Here is a 20,973-nt window from a genome sequence, read left to right on the forward strand (position 1 = left end):
AAATCAGGGTGAGCCTGAAAGGAAGCAGGCAATGGAAAGAAGCCCCACAGGACTCTTGAGCTCCCTATATCCACTCTGCACCCCACCTCCCAATATCCACCATACACTGTGCAGCTCCGTCTTGCACTTGTCCTTGGGAGTGGGAGGTAGGGGCTGCTGTGGGGAGCCTGAGGCCTGGCCCCTGCAGCAGCTTTCAAAGCAGCGACCTAGTTTTTGGCCTGGATATAAAAGCCGCTCTGTGCAGGCCCAGCTGGATGGTGCTCCCATTTTGAAGAATTCCTTCATTTTGCTCTGAGGGAGAGCCTGGAGCCAGGGTGCTGGCAGGGTACATGGTGATATATAGGGTAAAGTTCCATGGGGGATCAACCTTCAGGGTGTGTACTCTAAGCCTCTTTCCAGCAGTGAGGCGGAGGTGCTGGGAGGCAGCCACAGCTTGCCTGGCTATCTCTCATGCAGCCTGGCAAGAGCAGGGTCATCTCTTGAAGCCCATAGGAATGGGTCCTGGGAAAAGCCCCCACACCCTGCCCTACACATGCACACACACACACACAGCTAGAGCTAGGGGATGCTCAAGTGCCTTATACATTATGGTGCAGTATTCCCATATAGTCTATACATCTCTTTAAAATCATCTTTAGCTACTTATAATACCAAACACCATGCAAATGCCACGTAAATAATTGTGTCTTATTGTTAAGGGCTAAGGGTGACATTCTGTACACACTAAGTACAGACACACCATAGCAGGCCAGTCTCCCTCACATGCCACCCAAAGCTGGTTGACCTCATGGATGTAGAGGGCCAACTCTGTCTCCAACAGATCGTGAAGAGTTGGCCACCTGAGGTCCATGAGAGTCTTTGGTATGTCCCAGATCTGACCATTTCAGCTGGAAGAAGACACTGGGTTATAGCTAAGAACTCAAGCAGAGACTTGTCCTGTGCTTCACAGACCAGACCTGTGGTGATGTATTATGTACCCTAATAAACTTGCCCGAGGATCAGAGGACAGAGCCAGCCACTAGATTAGACATAGAGGTCAGACAGTGGAGTCACACACCTTTAATCCCAGCACTTGAGATACCATGCCTTTGCTTGGGAAGCACACACGCCTTTAATCCCAAGAAGTAATATGGCAGGGCAGAGAAAGGTATACAAGGCGTGAGGAAACAGGAATTCACTCTCTTTAGGCTGAGGATTTCATAGAGGTAAGAACTAGTGGCTGGCTGTTCTGCTTCTCTGATATTTCAGCTTTCACCCTGACATCTGGCTCTGGGCTTTTTATTAAAATACCATCTAAGATTTGAACAACACAGACCTCATGGAGACAGAGTCTTAGAGAAAGACCTCTTTCCTTTGCAGACTCAGCTCCTGGGTCTTTGTCCTGCTGGGCTCAGAGAGGCAGGGAGATCTAGGTGAGCTGTTGCCCTGGCCCCTGGGACCTGTCCCAGGAAAACAGGATGCTAAGCCCTGTGCCTCCTTCCTTCCTACCATGGCCTCTGCCTTACAGGGCATCTCAGGGAACAAGAAACAGAGGAGGAGCCTTCTGCTGGGAAGACCAGGGCTCCCTTTTGTCACACTAAGAAGGAATGCAGACACTGTCCCTTGGGGACCCAGCTTCTGACTCAGCCATCCATCTCAGGGGCACAGCTTGCTGACGACACAGATGGCCACTGTTCACTGAGCACCACCCGCTGCTGCTCACACTCCACCAACCCTGCGAAGGCATGGCCATCTGCACTGTTCCCAGCACTGGTGCAGGCTAACTCACTCAGGCCTCACACGCCCACACACTCAGACTCATGATGTGCACTTGACAGGAGCCGGGGAGCAGGTACAGGTGAAGTGACCTGCCTAGAGAGGGGTCACTGGGAGGGGCATGAAGGAGACAGGAAGCAATCAACCTGTCAGGGAGGGGTGGGACACACAAAGAAAGGCCAGAGGGATGTCGTTGGTGCCTTTGAATGTCAGCAGGTCAGAGTGGGGAAGTTGGGAAGAGAAATTTATGGCAGGGCCCAGTCTTACCTGTCTGATCCACCTGGTCACTAGTTATTGGAGTGCTCACAATTGAGGAGTTGAGGCAGTGAAAACATACAACGCACACCTATAGGCCGGGGCAAATGGTCCATTTCCTGTACTCTGACCTGGTACATCTATCTCCAGAGAGGCAAGATTCACTCACCTTTACAGCTGAGGAGCTAGGCCTGGAGATGTGGAGTGACAGGGAACCCAGCACGCAGGACCCCCTCCACTTCCCCTAAGCTTAATGGTTCTACAGTCAGGTCTAGAGTCTGCCCAGAAAGCTAAACAGAGCATGATCTCCAGATATGCTTTCAGATCAGAGATACAAAATGTGGCAGGCTGTCTGTCCACCTACGACTGCATGTGCGTGTACACATGTATGCACACACACACACACACACACACACACACACACGCACACGCACACGCACACGCACACACACGCACGTACTCTCGCATGCACGTACACTTGCACACACATTCTGAACCTTCTTTTTCAACACATTCTGAAGCTTTATCAGAGCTCCACCTGAGGTGGGATGTAGGAGCCCCCTTCAAAGATCACCCACCCACACATTCCAGAGCCACCCTTCCTCACCAGGCCGCATGCTCTCTGTGGCACCCCAGCAGCACTGACCACATGGCTAGTAGCTCCACTTTGGAGTGAATCAGGGAACGAGCTGCCAGGGACAGGACCCCAGAAATCACCCTCACTCTTTGCATTTCATTTGGAAAGAGACCAGAGGTCCTGAGTCATGAGAAGGACATGAGCCTGAGACCTGCTAGGAGGCACATAGGTGGAGAAGACAGCCTGTCTGTGCAGTAGACAAGGCCCCGGAGCTTATGAATTCACCAGACTTTCTGGGCCCAGGCAAGTGTCTCTAGCTAAGAAAGACATGGAGAGTAATGTCTATAGGAAGGGGCTGATAGGGAAGTGCGCTGGGGCTTCAGAAGAGGAGGGCTCATCCCAGCAGGCCACTGTGAGGTTTTCCTCATTGCAATCTGAGTGCATTTCAATTGGGGGCCTTTCTTAGTGAGCCCAACAGAGCCAGCTGTGTTGACTCGGTCTCTACAAAACCATTGCAAGGTCTACTCTTTGGGGCCTGTGTGCTGATCAGGGAAATACTTTCCAGTTCTGCTGGGAACTAGAGCCTTAGCTATAGGATCGGATCCTTGGGGACTTCCTAGGTCACTGACTTCAAGTGCACAGAGGACTACTCTGTGGCTGAGTAGAGGGCAGAGCAAGACAACTTAGGGAGTCACAGTTAGGCTGTGGGGGCTGGGTCCTGGTACCCTCCAAACATCTTCCCGTTACAGCTTCTATGGAGGATGTGGCCTCACCCAGGCTGTGGGCACGCTGGGAATAGTGGCCCTAAAAATAACTGCTAATTTAGGTCCCTTCTCAAAGGAGTTCCGCTATGATGTGTTGATTGGAGCCATGTTTTTATGATCTTTACATAACGTGGCTTCCCTGGATCTTATTCTTCCTCATTATCCTCACACCGTCTCCCCTGTAACAGTGGGGTTACTACAGTGGCTAGGAGAAGCTGGGTGACTCATCCAGGCTGGAGGTTGCACAGCAAGGTGGACAAGCTGCTGTAAAAACTGCTTTTGAGCCCCAGCCCAGATACATCTGCCCTGAATTCTAGACTTTGTCCTCCCGGCCAACAAAGCCTCAGAAGCCCGGATGGAAGCGTTGTGATTCTGGGTCCCTGGTTTTCAGAAACTGGGTTCTAGAACTTACTTTTTTCATCCATCCCCTCCCTAAAAATAAAAAAAGCTCCTGACAAAGACCCAGTTTAGTCTGAGCCATCCATCATGCTCTTCATTTGGCTGAGGATAGAAGTTTGCGGGGCCCACATTCCAAATTCTAAATATAGGCCCCTCCTTTGATCTGGATGGCATGGGTCCTGGTCATCAGCTTTCAGCTCAGATGGCCTGAATTATCTGTCTCTCTCTTGTAGTCTTAGCTAAAATAGAAGACCTGGTGTGAATAATTTAAAATCCATCCCTTTTCCCCTCTGCAGAGTTCTCATGCCAAGCCGATCACTGCCTCAGCGTCCGAAAGGATGAGCTATTCCTGTCTCCAAGGAGTGTCTGCTTCTTAGGAAAGTGACTTTTAGGGGTGGCAGAGATGCCAGGACAAAGGGTGCAGGAGGGAGGAATAGCAAGCCTCGGTGTAAGTAGGCTAGCCCCTCTCAAGGCATTTCCTGGGAATGCTCGATGCCACTCCTACCCACTGCAGTCCGACTTGGGTGCCCATCACTCCAATGCCTGTCTTTCATTTTTTCCCTTTTCTCTTCTGGGACCACTTTGTGTAGAGCTGGCTGTGCTGTGTTTCTCCTCTGGGGCTTCCTGCCGCCTTCATCTGATTCAAGATTTCACAAGGAAGTTAAGACGGGGTGGGGGCGGGGGAGATGAATAAAGGCAAGGCGGTCATGTGCAGAAAACAGAACACTTCTAAAGTAACTTATCCATCTCTTTAAGCCAAAGCTGGGCTTTAAATCTGCTTGTGTTAGTTCAAGAAAGCACTGACGTTAACTTCTTGGTTAAACAAGTCAGAGTTCAATGCTTGAAAGGATAGTGAGCCAGGAAGGGGGTGACTCTGGGTGCTCTACTTGTCCCCATCTGTCCTTGGGCTACCTTAGTCATTGCTTCTATACTAGGCAGGGCAGAAACACAGAGAGAGGAGGCTCTGGGCTGTGGTGCTTGTGAGCCTGCTGGTGCAGATGTGAATCTCAGCAGTCGTGTTTGTATACGGTGTGCACGCGAGCACACACACACACACACACACACACACACACACACACACACACACTTTTCCTGTCCTCACTGAACAGTGGCTCAGAGCCAGGGAAATCACTAGTACGGTGTGGGATGCTCATGAAAGCAGGCAGGTGTCTACAGAGGGTATGATGCAGATCTGTGACAAAGCAGACACATCAAACAGACATGTCTAACAGCTGCTGGGCCCTAGTCTCTTGTCGACAAGTTCCAAGATGACAAAGCTGCTGGCTGGACCCCTGAAGCTCGAAGTAGCCTAAGGAGTACCTCCAAGCACAGGGCACTGGCTTCACAGTTTCAACATCTTTCCTGCACAACCATCTATGGACTCTGGTCCCCTTCTGGGAAGGCAGTCTAGACCAAGGGACAGTTAGACTGTACTTGAGGAGGCTGGAGAACTTGGTCTAAAAGGTGGGTGGATGGTTGGACAGTTGGTTGTGTGAACCATGAAAGAAGGGAGGAAGCAGGAGGAGCTGATAACAGTGGTGTGAAGTGAAGAGTCAGGTGTCAATGGCTTCCCTCTGACCTGTAAGACTGCCTAGAGGACAGCTTTTATGACAAATTGGTCTCCTAAGATGCCAAGAACTCTGTTCCCAGTACTGACCCACACTGTCTCCCAGGCAAGGTTCTGAAACATACAGTCTCTGGATGGGTATTAGACACCTTCAGGTCCCTCCTAGCCAAGTGTGCATCAACCCAGGAGTGTTGTTTACTTCTACCTAACTTCTGGTGGTGCAAAAAAAAAGCCCTTAGATGTGTCTCGATCTTGTAGCCAGGTTCCTGCCTCCTCCCCTAGGTCTTTGGCTGGACCTTGCAAGAAGCCCTCTTGTACCTAACCATATCTCCGTGCACCACTGCTGCAGCCCAGCCTTGGAAGCATGGGCAGCAGTGGTGCACATCCCTGCACACGTCCCCATGCCTGGCAACCTGAAAGATAGCTCCCTTCTTTGGGTGCCCGGCTCTCGTTACTGAGCCCATGAGCCAGGCTGTAGAAAGCACCCCAGGGAAGATGTCAGAACAGCAGGGAAGCGGTGGACAGTGGAGAGAAGGGGTCATTTACAGAACTGTACCCCCTCCCCGACTTGGCTCTATCCAAGCCACTGAGTCTTCGCACACCCACCCTGGGAAGCAGGCACAAACAGAGGTGTTGTGTTACTTTTCCTAGAGACACAAGAATCTATTCCAAATGGTCACCAATGACACTCCAGAGAAATAAATTCACCCTACCTTGTGGAGGCAGTAGCTGCACCCCAGTAACTTACTGTTACTGTTACAAGAATCCCAGGTACTTACAGGAACACAGGTGACCCTCAGGGAGCTGCTTCACCGAAGGACCCATCCCAGTATGGATGCCAACTGGAAAGAGCTGTGTGTCTGAGCTCCCTGTAACTCGCAGGCGGCTCAGTGAAGAGCCTCCTCTCCCTCGCAAATACTATTTTTGTAACCTTGGGGAACGACATTGTGAATCTTTTTGAGTCTCCTGATCCCTGTAAGTTCCCTGAGCTTCCGGACTCTTATGAGTCAGCTCGCCCCTTTAGGAGGGAAGGCTTCAATTTGGAGGAAATAGCGACACAAGAGAGAAAGATTGCCTTCCTCCTGAGGTCAGAAACATCGCAGCGGGCCTTGGGGCTGAGGTTCCCTCTGCCTTGGGACCAGGAGAGGTGGCAGCAGACATTTGGCTGCGTCCCCTTCAATCTAAGTCCTGGACTTGACTGTGGAAAAGCCTTCATGATGACTGTTGGTGGTCAGTGCCCTAAACAACACTGGGGTTTAAGTGATACCTCAATCAATTGAAATGTAACACCCTGAAGCTAGAGGTCTTGGGACTGGAACATTCTATAATAACTCATAAAGCTGCCTAAAATACATGGCTTTCCATCTGCAGCCAGCAGCCTCAGCCTCTCTAGTTTCGACAAGCTTATGTGCCTCATTCAACCCACTAGAGTAGAGAATGTGATGTCCCAAGGACAGGCTGTCCCAAAGCAAGGACACAAGACCTACTCATCAGAGAGGAGCTGGAGCTGCTGTGGAAAGCTATGTACAACAGCAGGATGTACAAGGGAGGAAGGAGGCCCTATCACACTCTTCCTGGCATGCTTTGTGAGCATGCTGCACAAACACACCCTTCCCACCTCAGCTTGCATTTAATGCAAGACTCAAAGTGTACCAGGCTTTTGCTTTTGGGCCACCAACCAGCTCCCAAATAAACACATGGAGACTTCTTATTAGTTATGAATGCTTAGCCTAGTTTAGGCTCATTTCTTGCTAGCTCTTATAACTTAACCTGTTTCTCTTCATCTATGTTTTGCTTTCGGGCTTTTTACCTTTCTTTCTTTATGTCCTACACTATGTCTGCTGGCTGCCTGGTTGGCCCTGGGCATCTCCCTTTTTTTCTCCCTCATTCTCCCCTCTCTTCTCGATCAAGCCTAGATTTCTCTTCCTACTTATTCTCTCAGCCCGCCAGCCCCGCCGATCCCTCTCCTGCCTAGCTATTGGCCATTCAGTTTAGTAACCTTGGGCAGGCAAAGTGAAACAAATGCAAGACATCTTTGCATAATTAAACAAGTGTAGCAAAAACAAATGTAACAGGTCTTTACTCATTCACAAAGGCAGCAGAAGCAAATGTAGCACACCTTTACACAGTTAAAGTAATATTACGAAGCATAAACACATGTAATCCATCTTTTACATCATAAAATAGTCCACAACACCAAAGGGTGGGAACGTCACCCCGGTCACACAGCATCTTATCACAGAGGCAAGCTAGGACTGGACTCCCAAGACAGGCCACCTTCTGTGCCATTACCTCCCAAACCAGTCCACCTTTCTCTGTACCCAATCATTGCCACCTCCAGCATCGTGTTCTATAGAAGCAGTTTGGGGGGGGGGGTTGGTTTGGTTTTACAGCCAGCCAGTTACCTTCCTCCAGCACCCCTCACCTCCAAACTTCTGCAGCCAATGCTTCATTATCCAGGGAAGGGTTGAGGCTGAGCCATCAGACTCAACAGGTATTTGCAGCACATTTGTTCCGGATTTTCCTTCTCTTCTGGACACAGTGAGGGGACAAGAAAAAGGACTGTGACCTTGCTGTTGGTTTGAAGTCTAGTGGGGAATACAGGACCCTGTGCTGAAAGAGTTCCTCTCTGATACTTTGCCCTCCAAGGCCTAGGACCTTTCCTAACCCACAGGCTATCTGTTCCCTGGAGCCTAAGGTCTCCCCTCTCTTGTTCTTGGTAGAAATTTCTCCTCCGTATTTCCCCTTTCCCCATCATTCGTCTTGTCCTAGAATTCTCACCACTAGAGACCACACTGTGGCCCCATCATGGGCCCTGGCCACCGTCTTTGCCATGCCCTCATCATGTTCTACCCATGCACAGGTGGTACATGCTACTCCATTTCCCCATTAGCCTATAAGAAAATGGGAAAGGCAGGCCATTCCAGGGGCTCATAGTATCAGTGATTAGTCAGGTCCTCATGCATGAGTCTATCAGCAATAGCATCCTCTGGGTTATTCCCTGGGCTATGTGGCCCCCATGGGGAGCCTGTTCTTCTCCTGCAGCCAGCTGTAGGCCCTGTGCCCATTCTGGATCCTGTTGTCACTCAGCCCATTGGGATGGAACCCTGGGAAGTCCCCAAATGAAACCTGGTAGACATCTGTCTTTGGCTTGTCTCACAGGAACTGTGTTTTGCTCCCATGCTGCCCCAACACATGCAAGGTGATCCTCTCTGGCCCCAGCAGTTAGCCTTGCACCCTGGATGACCTCTGTCACACTTCCTTCACGTGTTTCTGGAACACCTCCTTCCTCCACAGGGCTTACCAGCCCCCTCCCTGCTGCGTCTCAGTCTCCCTACAAGCTGTCAGTCAGCTATCTCCATGCCAGCCCTGGTGCTGTCCATGCCCAGTCTCCCCAGCAGTCTGACTGTGAGAACTAGCTACCTCCTGGCACAACTTCACGGCTCCAGGTGGGATGGCTGAGGCCCAGCATCCAGCAAGGCTAGGCTGTGGTCCGTTGGCCCAGTCTGTGAGTACTGGACTGGCTCCAGGAGGCCTAGAGGTCACCTTCGACCTTCCAACAGTGACATCTTGTTAGAGGAATGACTTGATGCTCCCAAGTCCACATCCTCTCTCTTCTGCAAATAGCCAAATGCCTCCAGCTGGTGGGTAATTGTCAGAAAATAATTTGCCCCAAGGTCGCTTGCTGCTTAAACAGCTGGCTCTGACTTTTCCAGTTTGGCTTGGTCTGAAGTCCCTGACCCTCCCTCCCTCGGCTGCTATAATCTCCCCACACTCAGCTGCTGGGATTTTCTGTGAGGCCCTTCCCACTGCCACTTAACTTTGGCCATGTCTTGATGCTGCTCATTCTTCCAGACTATTCTGAAGATAGCCTGGCATCTCCACCTGTCCCAGCCCTCCTGGACCAGCACCTTAATGGCTACATAGTGGCCGAGTGGCAAGCCTTGCAAACTGTTTTTGTTTTACTCCCCTGTGCAGAATGGTGAGGGGTGACAGGAACAAGAGAGGAGCGCTTTGGCACGGCTTCCTTCTTTGTGGCAGAGTCCATGTAACAGAGAAAGTCCGAAATGCCAATTTTATCAGGTTCTGAAAACTGACCACCAAGATGGCAAAATAGATGCTGAACTGCTGCTTCCCGGTGTGGTTTGCCCCTGCGAATCTGACCTAGAAATTACCTGGCACTCAGCTTGCCCCAGTGCCGGGTGAGTCCAGCTGAAGCCTGTTTCTAATTAATTGCCCTAATGTCCCAGGGACACATATTTCTGTAGATTTCCTGCAGAGCCTCTCATTATAAAATATGCTGGTTTGTTTCAGAGAATACTGTGCAATCCCAGATTCCTTGCAGATCTGTCATTTTAGAAAGGATCCAACTTTGTTTCTAGTTAAAACTGTTCCATGAATGAGCTATCAAGGGGGCTGGGTAGATTGTTCCAAGAAATAAAGGCTTCGCTATGTGAGCGTGGGGACCAGAGTTTGGGTCCCCAGGACCCAGGCAAATGCCACTCCTATGAAATCCCTATGGCAATATACCTCTCCCCAGGTCACCAAGAGCAAACAGAGGGACCCACTGCTTCAGAGAGTAGAGTTTCCCAGGGGTTAAATGGCTTTTCCTGGGAGATGTGAACACATGTCTAGTCACCCTACATAGGGTACCAACAACAGACTGAAGAAACGATTCCACTCAAGTCCAGCTTAGTGAACCAGTGAGTTGGTTGGCTCTCCTTACAGGAGCATGGGTGACTAAAAAGCAGCTTTCTGACTGAAAAGCCCACCCCAGCACAGAGGAGGCAGAATCCCTGGTGCTCCTTGGACAGCTTGCAGAGTGCTCCACCCAAAGGTCCCCCTCTCCAGCGCTTGTTTCCTGCTTATGTAACCTTGGGCAGAGGCCATGAATCTTGTAACTTCTTTGCGCCATGAGAAAATGCTTCAGTATAAAGGAACACTAGGGCATCATCACTCCAGCCTCCTGACCCTTGCTTAGGTCAAGCTGACTAGTTTCATGTGCAGATGTGTCCTTCCAGACAGGCAGAATCAAATCCCTCTAATGCTTGTGTTTCTGGGTTCCATCTCTGACTTCTTGGCAAGTGAGTCGGTTTCTCCAGTCTTCCTCTGTGTGTCCCAGAGTGCCTAGGGACACATATGCAAATCAAGGCTCAGCATCAGCCTGAGAACCTGAAGGGGAGTCTGTCTCAGGCTTTCCCAACCTCTAACTCACTGGCATGTCGGCTGGGTAGTTTTGTGCAGCGGGAACTGTCCCATGTCTCAAAGATGGTCAGCAGTATCCTGGTTCTGTCTTCTGGAAGTCCATAGCATCTTCTGTCCTGGCTGTGATAACAGAATAATGTCTCTAGAGTTTGCCAACTGACCCCGGAGCAAAACCTTTCCAGATTGTGTGAACCACTGAGTAACCTGAACTGAGGTAGCAGCTGTGTCGTCTACAGATAGAAAATTCAACTGTTTTCGCCAGCATGGGGCTGACCTTGCTGCCGGCTCCTGCTGTCTCGCACTCCTCCTTCAGCCCAGGGTTGTTTCCCTGAGCATATATCCAACCCTACCAGGACCATGGAAAGAGCCAGGGAACTTCAAGATGTGGTTCTGATCCCCAGAAGCTCACAGTTACTCTGGTGAGACAGGACAGATAGATGCAGCAGAAGTAATTGAGACAGCCATGAGTACAGCTGAGTCAAGTGAAGGCCCACCCACAGCAGAAGAGCAGCAGACCAGCAGTGGAGGAATCAGAAGCAATTGAGTCCAGAGAAGAGGACCAAGCAGGCAAGGCTGAGTCAGGCAGATGTTATGCAAATGATGCTAAGGATATCTTCAGGGGTTGACATCATAGAGCCAGGGCTGAACTGGGGAATGAAGGACATGTAGGCACTGCCAGTGAGATTGGTGAGGGCAAAGCTTGAAGGCTAGACAGATGGCCTGGTGTGGGAACTGCACAGGTTTGCAAGGAGAGCTTCTCTGACGCATACAGAGGGGCTGAGCATCTGCAAGAGCTGAGTGAAATGAGTGAGACATTTATTAGGGCTCATGGCCTCCTGTCACAAATCCAGCAGCCTTCTGGAACCAATGAGTCCCATGCTCAGAGCTGCAGGATCCTCTGAGACCTTCGCCTGCCTCCTGGGATCTGTCACGGGAAGCTGTGACTCAGGGCCTCCCCCGCCCAGGTGAGTCACACACCTGCAACCCTCTTGCGGTAAAAACTGCTGCCTGAACTGTCACCTGTGGCCACGTCAGTTCCCTTGGAGCACCAGGTTCCATCGACCCTTAATTCACGGGACACCTGCTCATGCTAGAGTATCACTTCTTGCTCCATTGGGCATTCCACACACTATAAATGTACCACTTCTGCAGAACAACCCAACATGTCAAATGACCTGTGGGATCCTCTGAACAGTCCCCAGTGGCAGCATGTGCTAGTTTCACCTGACATGGAGTCCAGAGATGTGACATGGTTTCATGTCTCTCTCCTCCCCCTTCCCCACCTGTTTTCAGGAGCTACAACAGCAGTGATTTCCCCAGGGAAGCAATATGAAATGGCCACCTCCTCAGGACTGGTGTCTGAGTGACTCACAGCTGACAGGAAAGCAGGTGGCAAGATATGGTCTCCTAGCTGCCAGAAGCCCAATCCCGCTGTTCAGGGACAGGCACTCCATCACCTCCTCCATGATGTCTTAGGGACATGCTGATATGCATTCAAGAGGCCTGGGTTGACCAGTAGTCCCTGCCTATAGGTCCTGTGTGGCAGGACAAAGGCTACCCTCAGTACTACATCTGGGTAAGAGGAGTGCAGGACAACTTCAATCCAACCAAAAGGCACATATTAGAGAGGAGCCCTGGGGCCCTGAGGACTGTGAGGTGGTGGGACAGTCTCCTGAGTGGGTTACAGTGCAGCCACACGTTGTGATGGGCTAGGTAGTTCCAGGACTGTCCTCTACTGATCTAAGCTGTTGGTCCCTGATACTGTCTGATAAGTGCTGCTTACCTCAAGCCTACCCTTGGCTGTGCTCTGGGAGGAAGCAGATCAGAGCTCTGGACAGTCCAGTTTTCTCCAACCAGTCAGGGTGGGCAGTGTAGGTGACGCCACCACCATTGCCACTGACAAGGAAACAAAAACCCAACCCCAAGGTCAGGACTACCACAGACTACCCCAAAGCCTATATCCTACATATGAGGACCATAGCATCCCTCCTGCAAAGCTCTTATTGAACCACACCACCTTTGTCTGAGGTGTTTGGTGCAATGGTGCCCATCCAGTCAGTCCCAGTGAGCACAAGAACCTGGGCTTGTCCCAGATGCCAGGCTTGTTACCAACTTTCTCCATGTCTTCAGACTCATTCCTGAGAGCAGATGCAGGCATCACAGACCTCTTAGACACCTCAGCTTACTCTAGATCCCATTCACTGCTACCTTCCCAAACAGGTTAAAGAGTCCTAGGGATGAGGAATGTGCACTGGAAGCCTACACCCCTTGCCATATTCCTGGTCCTGAGCCTGACACCCACAGTCTGGAAAGCCCTGTTTAGACAGAGAGACAGGGACAGAGCTCCAGACAAAGCCTACAGCAGATGGGATCACTGAATGTGTGCCCCTAGCCTGTACCCCTCACAGCATCCCACTCTGTCTTCCCCATATCCTCAGCCATGGAGTGGTGAGGTGCGTGTGGCTTGAGAGAGGAACAGACAGAGCTTGGATATCAGACTGTGTGTTCTTTTCTATGACAACATAGTAGAAAAAAGGAAGGGTGATCAGGAACATCTTTTATTCTCTCTTCCTCAGGCTCCATGGGTGACAGGCAGGCTAAACCCCCATCTACAGAGACTAGCAACTTTTCCTGATCATCGATGATGGCCTGTCACAGTGCTGAAAGAAGTGGATGCAATTATATTACTGAGAGCTGTCTATTAATTTAAAGGGCAGCTTTGCCCAGGTTTCCCTAGGAGTTAAAAGAAATCCCACCCCCTTGTGTTTCCCAAGCACTATCCATGTAGTCTCCCTCATCTAGTGGTCCAGACTCAAGGTTAGGAAAGGTCTACAGACTCTGTGTTGCTCTCCTGAGGGCCCATGACAACTGCCTCCTCCTGCTCACTCGCCTTTCCCTTGTTCATGAGCTTGGCATCTCAAATGGCACCCATAGGTGACCTCCCCAAGCCCTGTCACCCCAATACCCATTGGCTGCTGCCCTGTTGTGGCTAGAAGGGGCTCCAGGGAGAGGAGAGATGCTCTTCTTAATAGCCCTCCTCTCCCTCACTTTCACTCTGTTCTCTCCACCCTCTCCTCTGTCCCTTGTCCCTTGGGTGCCTGTGGTCTGCTTTCCCCCCATGTCCCCATCCCTCTCCCAGACCACATGGGCCTGACCTGTTGACTCTGACAAGGCTCAGGAGTGTTGCTCGCAGTACACAGCAGGGTGGGAGCCAGGAGAGAAGTGCACAAACAGGTATCTGAAGCTCAGGGCTGGCCCCAGGGAGCCTGGGCGAGGCAGGCATGGCGAGGGCGCCGAAAGTCCGGGAGGAAGCTATGAAGAATGGGAAGCAGGTATCAGGGCTGGAAGGTATCGCTCAAATCACCATCCAGGGACTTCGGTCTTTGCCTTCTCCAGAGCCTTAGCTCCTGGGCCCAGCCTGCCTCTCCTTTCCAGCTTGCCATTGTCCAAATTCAAATGCCCCTGCACTTCCTGGGTTGGTGCTTTTCTCCTGCCTGGAATGTGGTCCTCCCATTCTCTGCCTGGCAAGTGCCTCTGTACCCCTCTCAGAGAGGTGCCTCAGGTGCCACCACCTCCACAGAGCCTGCTCTGACTCCCCACCACATCAGGCGCCTCTAGGGTTACCCCACAGAAACACTGACAATACAGCACTCTGGTAACTTCATATTGCCCCTACTCCCCCCACCGCGCCCCCCCCCCCCCCCCCCCCGCTCGCTCATGAGCCGGTAGTATCTTATCCACAGTGCCTGGCATTTGGCATCCAGTCAGTGTCCACTCAAGTCTGGATGGGCAGTTGGATTCTTGGGACATCTGTAGACCAGTGAGCAGAGGGATGAGTAAGAAACTTGATGGTGGCAGCCAGCAGGGGTTGTGATGTCCAGATGTGGGTAAAAAGAGGAGGGTGGGGGTGATAGGAGTCCTGGCAGGTGTCTCTGCCACCTCCCGCTTCTTTGTAGAGACTTTTGTTACAGGGGAGCGCTGGCTCCCAGGGTGACCATTCCTCTCTTTGCTCCTAGTATTTCTGCCTGTTGCTGGTCATCTTCCTCGTGGAGCTGGTGGCAGGGGTCCTGGCGCACGTATACTACCAGAGAGTAAGTACCAGGTCCAGTTGCAGCTTTCTGTTGCTGCCCCGAGGGAGTCACAGCAAGATGCTGGGGTTCATGCTGCCCTAGTGGCCGAGGCAGATGTCTAGACAGGTAGTTCTGTTTCCTGGGATGACGCTCTTCTGCACCCCAGTTTCCTGTCCCAGATCCAATAGATCTTTCTGCCTTTCTTGGTACTGCTGGGTTCCATGAGGGAACCTGGGTGAGAGTTTCTCAGGGAGGTAGTTCGTCCTTCTCCCCTCCAGGGATCCCGAAACAAGGAACCCACTTGCTAAGACAGCCACTTAGAAGGGATCAGAAAGTGTCAAATGGCAGACTGACCAGAAAAGACCAGAGCAGGCCCTGCCTACCTGGCTGGGGGAGAGTCAGAATCAGAATCTCTCTCTTCCCACGCATACAGCTGCAGGTTCAGGATCTGAAGGCAAGAACAGGGTGACACTGGGCTGGAATAGACCGTATGCCCCATCAAGCAGGTCATTTGAAGCCAGTGTGCACACAGTTGCCCGGGGTCACAAGTGCCCACATACTGAGCCTCATCTTGTAATCAAAGTTAAAATCCACAGCAAGTGGAAAGCAGCTCCCACGTGACACAGCATGAGCTGTGTCAGCCTCAGCCCCCCTGTCAGCTCTCTGCCCTTCACACCTGTCTTCCTGTCAGCTCACAACACTGCCCGAGTCCTTAGGTGTCCTGACGCCAGCTGGGGAGGATTCAGAGACACCTGGGTCCTAGAGGAATAGAGGAAGGTTGCGGGGCGGGGCGGAGCGGGGGGTCTGCTGACACTCCTTCATGCGCCCCTCCTCAGCTGAGTGATGAGCTGAAGCAGCACCTGAACAGCACCCTGACTGAACGCTACGGGCAGCCGAGGGCCGCAGAGATCACAGCCTCCATGGACCGGCTGCAGCAGGACGTAAGCCACACAGAGAGACGCAGGTTTACATCTTGCCTCTGTCTCTCCCCGTCTGTGTGACCCCAGGACAATTTACTCACCCTCTCTGAGCTCCTGCTGCACATCCCTAACCTAAGCCATATAGTGGAGGGATGCAGCAGTGAGGATCACCTCCAGACGTGCCCCTGACACCATGGGGGGTACTCAGTGAACCCTGGCCTCCTCATACTCCCTCCACTCTGTCCAAACCCCATCCCTGCTGCCTTCCAGTTTGGGTCTACCGAGACAGAAAGCTGCTCTCAGCTCCTCCTGTCTACGAACTAATTTCATCTTTCCTCTGAAAGATGGACACCAAAGCCCCAGTGTTCTGTGTCAGGCCACTGTGGCTCGGAGCAAGAAAGAATTTTCTGGTTGTGAGCCATTGAACAGTACATGAGGGACAAGAAAAAGTCTTGTTTGCAAGAATACTCAGCAGATCCCAGAGAAAATGACCAGGGGCATGTGTATACACATAGGTAACGCATGACATATGCAGTCATGCCCCACATACTTAGCCCACGAGCTGGGACGGGGCAACCCACACTGTGGGTGACCTATTGCAAGCAGCATGTACCTGCTGGATCCCACGTGTAAGGAGCTGTGTGAGACAACAGGTAGGGCAGGAGCCTTGACTGGGGTGTCTCACTCATGGAACTGTGGACAAAAGGTGACACCAAGCAGTTTTTCCTGGGCACCTCAGACTAGAAAGTAGGGGGGATGGGGCCGGAGGCGGCCTGCAGGAGGGCAAGGCTTGCCTAAGTGCGAGGTGGGCAAACACAGGGACAGGTTCAAGTAAAGCCTGCCACTGATCTGCCTCCACGGCATCAATATGTGTAACACAGGCCTCCCTCAAGCTAGGGCAGTGAGTGTCCCAGCCAGCATCCAGGCAGGAAGGACTGAGCCTGAGACAGTGGTGGATCAGAGCCAGGACCTCACCTGGGCCACATGTACATAAACGACACATGTGCACACGGACCACCCCTCACACAGTGAGGGTGGTGACCGTTGCACTTCGGTATCTGCTGGCTCTGCGCAGATGCTAAGTGCTCTCCAAGCACCCGCTCTGTCCATCCTTACACATTCCCACCACAGAGGCTATTTCCCCCATTCTATAAGTGATGTAGCAGCGCTCAGGGGCACCAGTACACACACACACACACACACACACACACACACACACACACACACACATACACACACAGAGTACACACAGTGTACAACTGCATGTGACTCTCAGCACAGTCCACCCCAGTGGTTGCTTTGTGTGTGCTGTCATGAGCAGTGGTCATGCTCTTCTCACACTTATTCTGGGTGTGCTCTGGGTGTGATATTATGCAGTGTTCATGTTCTCCGTGTGCTAGCTGCTTTCTCGTGTGTGTGCTCCCATCTTGCTGTTACATTGTGCATGCCCTGCGGGTGCTCTCTCATGCTGTGAGCGTGTTTAGTGTGCACAGGTACGTGCAGGCTCTCTGTTCACACTTAGAGGTTTTTGCTGATCCCAGGCAAACCACTTCCCCTTCCTCCTCTGCGCCCCTCTGGAGGACAAGAAATGGTAAATGAAGATCCAGGTCCTCGGCACCACTCCTGGCATGTAGGTGGCTACCATTAGAATCAAATGTCCCTGCACCCATTCCCAGGAGACAGACTCAATGTATCTGTGTCACGTATCTGTGCAAGGTCTTGGGACCTCAGTGTCCTGACTTACAGAGGGGACAAGTGACCACCATTTGTTCTTTGAGTCACTCTGAATGTGGTAAAGTGCAGACCTGCTGGGTTGTACTTGGCTTTCACACCAGCCTCTGTGGTCAGTGCTGACTGCCCTGTGTCCTGCCTGGCCTCTGGAACACACTCTATGCCCCTCTAGTCTTGGGGTTCTGGACTTCAAAATCCAAACAGGCATCCTGAAACCTCTGGCAAGTTAAGTCCTTGTCCCCAAGTCCTACTACTTCCTGGATGAGCAGGGAACATCTCCCTTGTGATTTCCCCCTGCCCTGGATCCTGGCTGTACACCCTAATGGCACCCATCTTCACAACTGTGAGAGCCCTACATCTGTCTGCCCCCCAATCTCACAGATAATCCCTGCCCCTAGAATACTTGGCACAAGGTCGCCAGTGGGTGTCCTGCAGAGAAAGGTCCCAGAGAAACCCCATCCCTCTCCAAAGGGAAATCACAGAGGAAAGAGGGACTATAAAACCTGAATAGTGGCCCTGGAGCACAGGGGCGGGAGTGCCACACAGAGCCCTCTCACCCCGGCTTCATCTCCTCCTCTCAGTTCAAATGCTGCGGCAGTAACAGCTCGGCCGACTGGCAGCACAGCGCATACATCTTGTCTCAGGAAGCCCAGGGTCGCCTGGTGCCGGACAGCTGCTGCAAGACAGTGGTGCTGCGCTGTGGCCAGCGGGCCCACCCCTCCAACATCTACAAGGTAGAGGTAAGTGCTGAGGTCCCCCAGGGGCTAGAGGAGGGCCCCTGGCAAGTCCAGCTCAGCCGGCAGGGGTGGAAAAGTAAAACACAAGCTTTGGCCTGAGATCACAGAGCCGGGGGCACTCCGAGGTCTGACAGAGTACTAAGAGCTAACAGGTCCTCCTGGAGGTCTCAGACACCGTGGCCTGGCCCCCGAGGCTCTCCAAATGGCCAGGAGGAATTTCAAGGCTGGCATCCCGCAGTCTCAGCGGCACCCGAGATGACAGCCACTCATCTCCCCCCTCCCCCTGCCTGTTGCTGGGCTAAGGCCTGGGCAACCCACTTCCACTTTGCAGGGAGGCTGCATGGCCAAGCTGGAGCAGTTCCTGGCTGAGCACCTGCTGCTCATGGGTGCAGTGGGCATCGGGGTGGCCTGTCTTCAGGTAAGTGGAGTAGGGGATGTCTCCCTTCAGCCGACGTCTCAGACACTGGTCTTGGGGAAAGTAGCTGATGCTTCGCCCATGCATGCCGGGCCCGGCCCCACCCTTGTCCCCTCCCTTTCCAACCGAGGATGAACCACATTGTTGGTCTCATTCCCCAGAGAGCTTTGAACAACTTGACCTGAGTGTTGGATCAGGTATGTAGCCTGTGCCCTGTGTGCACAGCACAGCCTGCTGGGTTTGTAAACATCTGACTGGCTGCATGTGTCTGTGTGTACGTGGTATGGAGTGTGTGCACACGTGTGTGATTAAGTTGCCTATGCACATATGCATGCATGTACCTGACGTCATTCCATGTATGTACATGTATGCTTTCAGGAAGATGGGCAAAGCTGCACTCTACTCTCAATGCCTCTCCCTACACGCCCCTCCTCTAGCCTCCATCCAAGAAGGGAGCATCAGTGCCATCATTTGCTCCAATCAAGGGAGGGAGGGAGTCCTCAGAGGCTGAGCTGGTTCATCCCTCATGTATACTCCTGCTTCCTTCCGATAGTGGGAGCTGTGTGGCCCCGCCTTTCTAAAAGGACCTAGGCATCCTGCTGCCCTGTTCTGCCCCTCCCACCCCAGCACTGTAAAGTGGCATCCCAAGAAGGAAAGGGGCTGAACAGTCAGACACTGGGGTCCCAGTCTGGCTCTGGCTTTACATGACCTTGACCCACTGCTTACCTTCCTTGTCCTTCAACTTCATCTGCAAAATGAGGCCCATTTCCTCTTCTCACATTGCCTACATAAGAGCTAGGGGTGCACAGGAGAGCACATGGCCCACACAGGGTACCTGGTGCACACACATGCCTCTTAGGTAGGTGCGAGCTGGCTTTATCTGATTCTCTGTGGTCTCAGAGCATTTCCAGATGCTTCTTTCTAATGGATCCTCACCCCAGACCCAAGCTAGGTGGACAAAGTACTCTCCACACTTCCTGGACCAGAGAACTGAGACCCAAAGAGACTATACACAGATCTCCCACCTAAACCAGCAGCCATAGCTCCTGGCTTTGGCCCTTGGCGTTCCCAAGTGCATTACCCCACACAGAGGCCTGTGGGGAGGAAATGCATAGGAGACTAATGTCACCTGGCTGGAGGAGACTCCCAGTGTAGGGTGTCTCCAGACCATGTTCCACTCCCCTCCCAGGGGGACTGGAGGTCGCCAGCTACAGCCTCACATGCTGGGAGGACAGTTGCCAGCCTCTCAGGGGAGAGCCTTCTTGATTCTGCCACTGATGAGCTGGACCACATGACCTAGGGCCAATTATTTTATCTCTGAGCCTCAGTGGTTCATAAAATGAAACCACCTCTGCCTCCTGTGGTGGTTGGTCACACGTACAAATCGTGGGCCTCATTGCCAAGCAGATGCAGGTACCCCGTAAAAGATGCTCATAGCTTTTATTTCTACACAGGTCCATCATCTCTCCAAAATCCCCCAGTGGCTCCTTGGTCTCCTTGATGCTAGACTAGGGAACCCAGGGGCACTACAGAGCCCTTCTTTGCATTTCCCTTGTAGTGAACCCAGAGGAGTTGCTGCTGGGACCAGGCAGGGGTTACCCGTCACTCCAGCTTCTGGCTCATTGAGGTTTCCTGAGACCCATCACACAGATTTTTAGAGGACTGCCCTAGAAAGACACTGACCAGACCTGGTCCACCTCTGTCCACTTCTTCCTGGCCTTTGTCTGCAGAAATTGTAGCCAAAGACAATGAACCAGAGGACCAGGCACAGGATTGCAAATGCTTAGAGACCAAAGTCAGAGCAGATCAGTGCTGCTATGTAAGTCGAATGTCCAGGGGCCAGGCCACTGGGCAGGCAATGTACCTGCAGACCATGACACCGCTCCATACTATGACTCTGCATCTCACCCCTTGCCTAGGTTTCTCCCTTGTGGGTCACTGAGCGGAGGCTGATAATGGCCAAGCCTCGGTTAGAGTGCCCTCTACTGGCCAAATACAGACATTAACTACCCGGTCCTCCAGGCAGCCTTGAGAAAGGGCCCAAATCAGCCCTTCCCCAGAAGAGTAGTGTTCCTCCAGAGCAGACACCAGCCATACACACACACACACACACACACACACACACACACACACACACACACACACACACACACACTCACACACAAACACCAAGGTCAGGATATCATCCTAAGACAGTATCCCTTGGTGTCCTTATCAGTAGGATAGAGAGGCTGGACAAATAAAGCAGCAACCAATGGGCAATGGCACAGAGGAGACTGGTCTGTTAGGCTCAGAAGGCAGAGCTGTTGGCATTGAAACAGGAGGGAGGCCAAATATGAGGGCCACCACCCACTGCTCTCATGTCCCTGAGGTACACATATAGTTTCCAAAACAGCTTGGAATCTGCTGCTCTATCCCATCCCTTAGCAACTTATGCTTCTATGGCCCAGACATTCTGGTAAGGTTCCTATCTCACTGACCAGCCACCTTAGACAGATGGTCTGTGAACTCTGGAAACTAGGCAAGAAGTACCGGGCTATTCACTCTAATCTCAGCCAGGTGTCTGGTGGCCTGTCCA

The 20,973-nt window shown here is 52.2% G+C and overlaps 1 protein-coding gene across 4 annotated transcripts in view; it reads left to right on the forward strand.

The window, feature by feature from the left end:
* Positions 1-20,973, forward strand: part of Tspan11 (tetraspanin 11) — a 67,663-nt gene that overhangs the window by 38,690 nt on the left and 8,000 nt on the right. For 2 of the 4 annotated variants that reach the window (XM_052720428.1, XM_052720430.1), the window contains 4 exons: positions 14,539-14,613; positions 15,429-15,533; positions 17,825-17,983; positions 18,312-18,398. In XM_052720428.1, coding sequence (XP_052576388.1) covers positions 14,539-14,613; positions 15,429-15,533; positions 17,825-17,983; positions 18,312-18,398 — 426 coding nt within the window. Of the gene's footprint in view, positions 1-14,538; positions 14,614-15,428; positions 15,534-17,824; positions 17,984-18,311; positions 18,399-18,556; positions 18,593-20,973 lie in introns of all 4 variants that reach the window. The other 2 variants (XM_052720429.1, XM_052720431.1) reach the window with 2 other exon arrangements.

The sequence above is a fragment of the Peromyscus californicus genome, unplaced genomic scaffold (assembly GCF_007827085.1).
Source record: "Peromyscus californicus insignis strain IS unplaced genomic scaffold, ASM782708v3 Scaffold_6__1_contigs__length_162567912, whole genome shotgun sequence".
In the NCBI taxonomy this organism is placed as follows: Eukaryota; Metazoa; Chordata; class Mammalia; order Rodentia; family Cricetidae; genus Peromyscus; species Peromyscus californicus.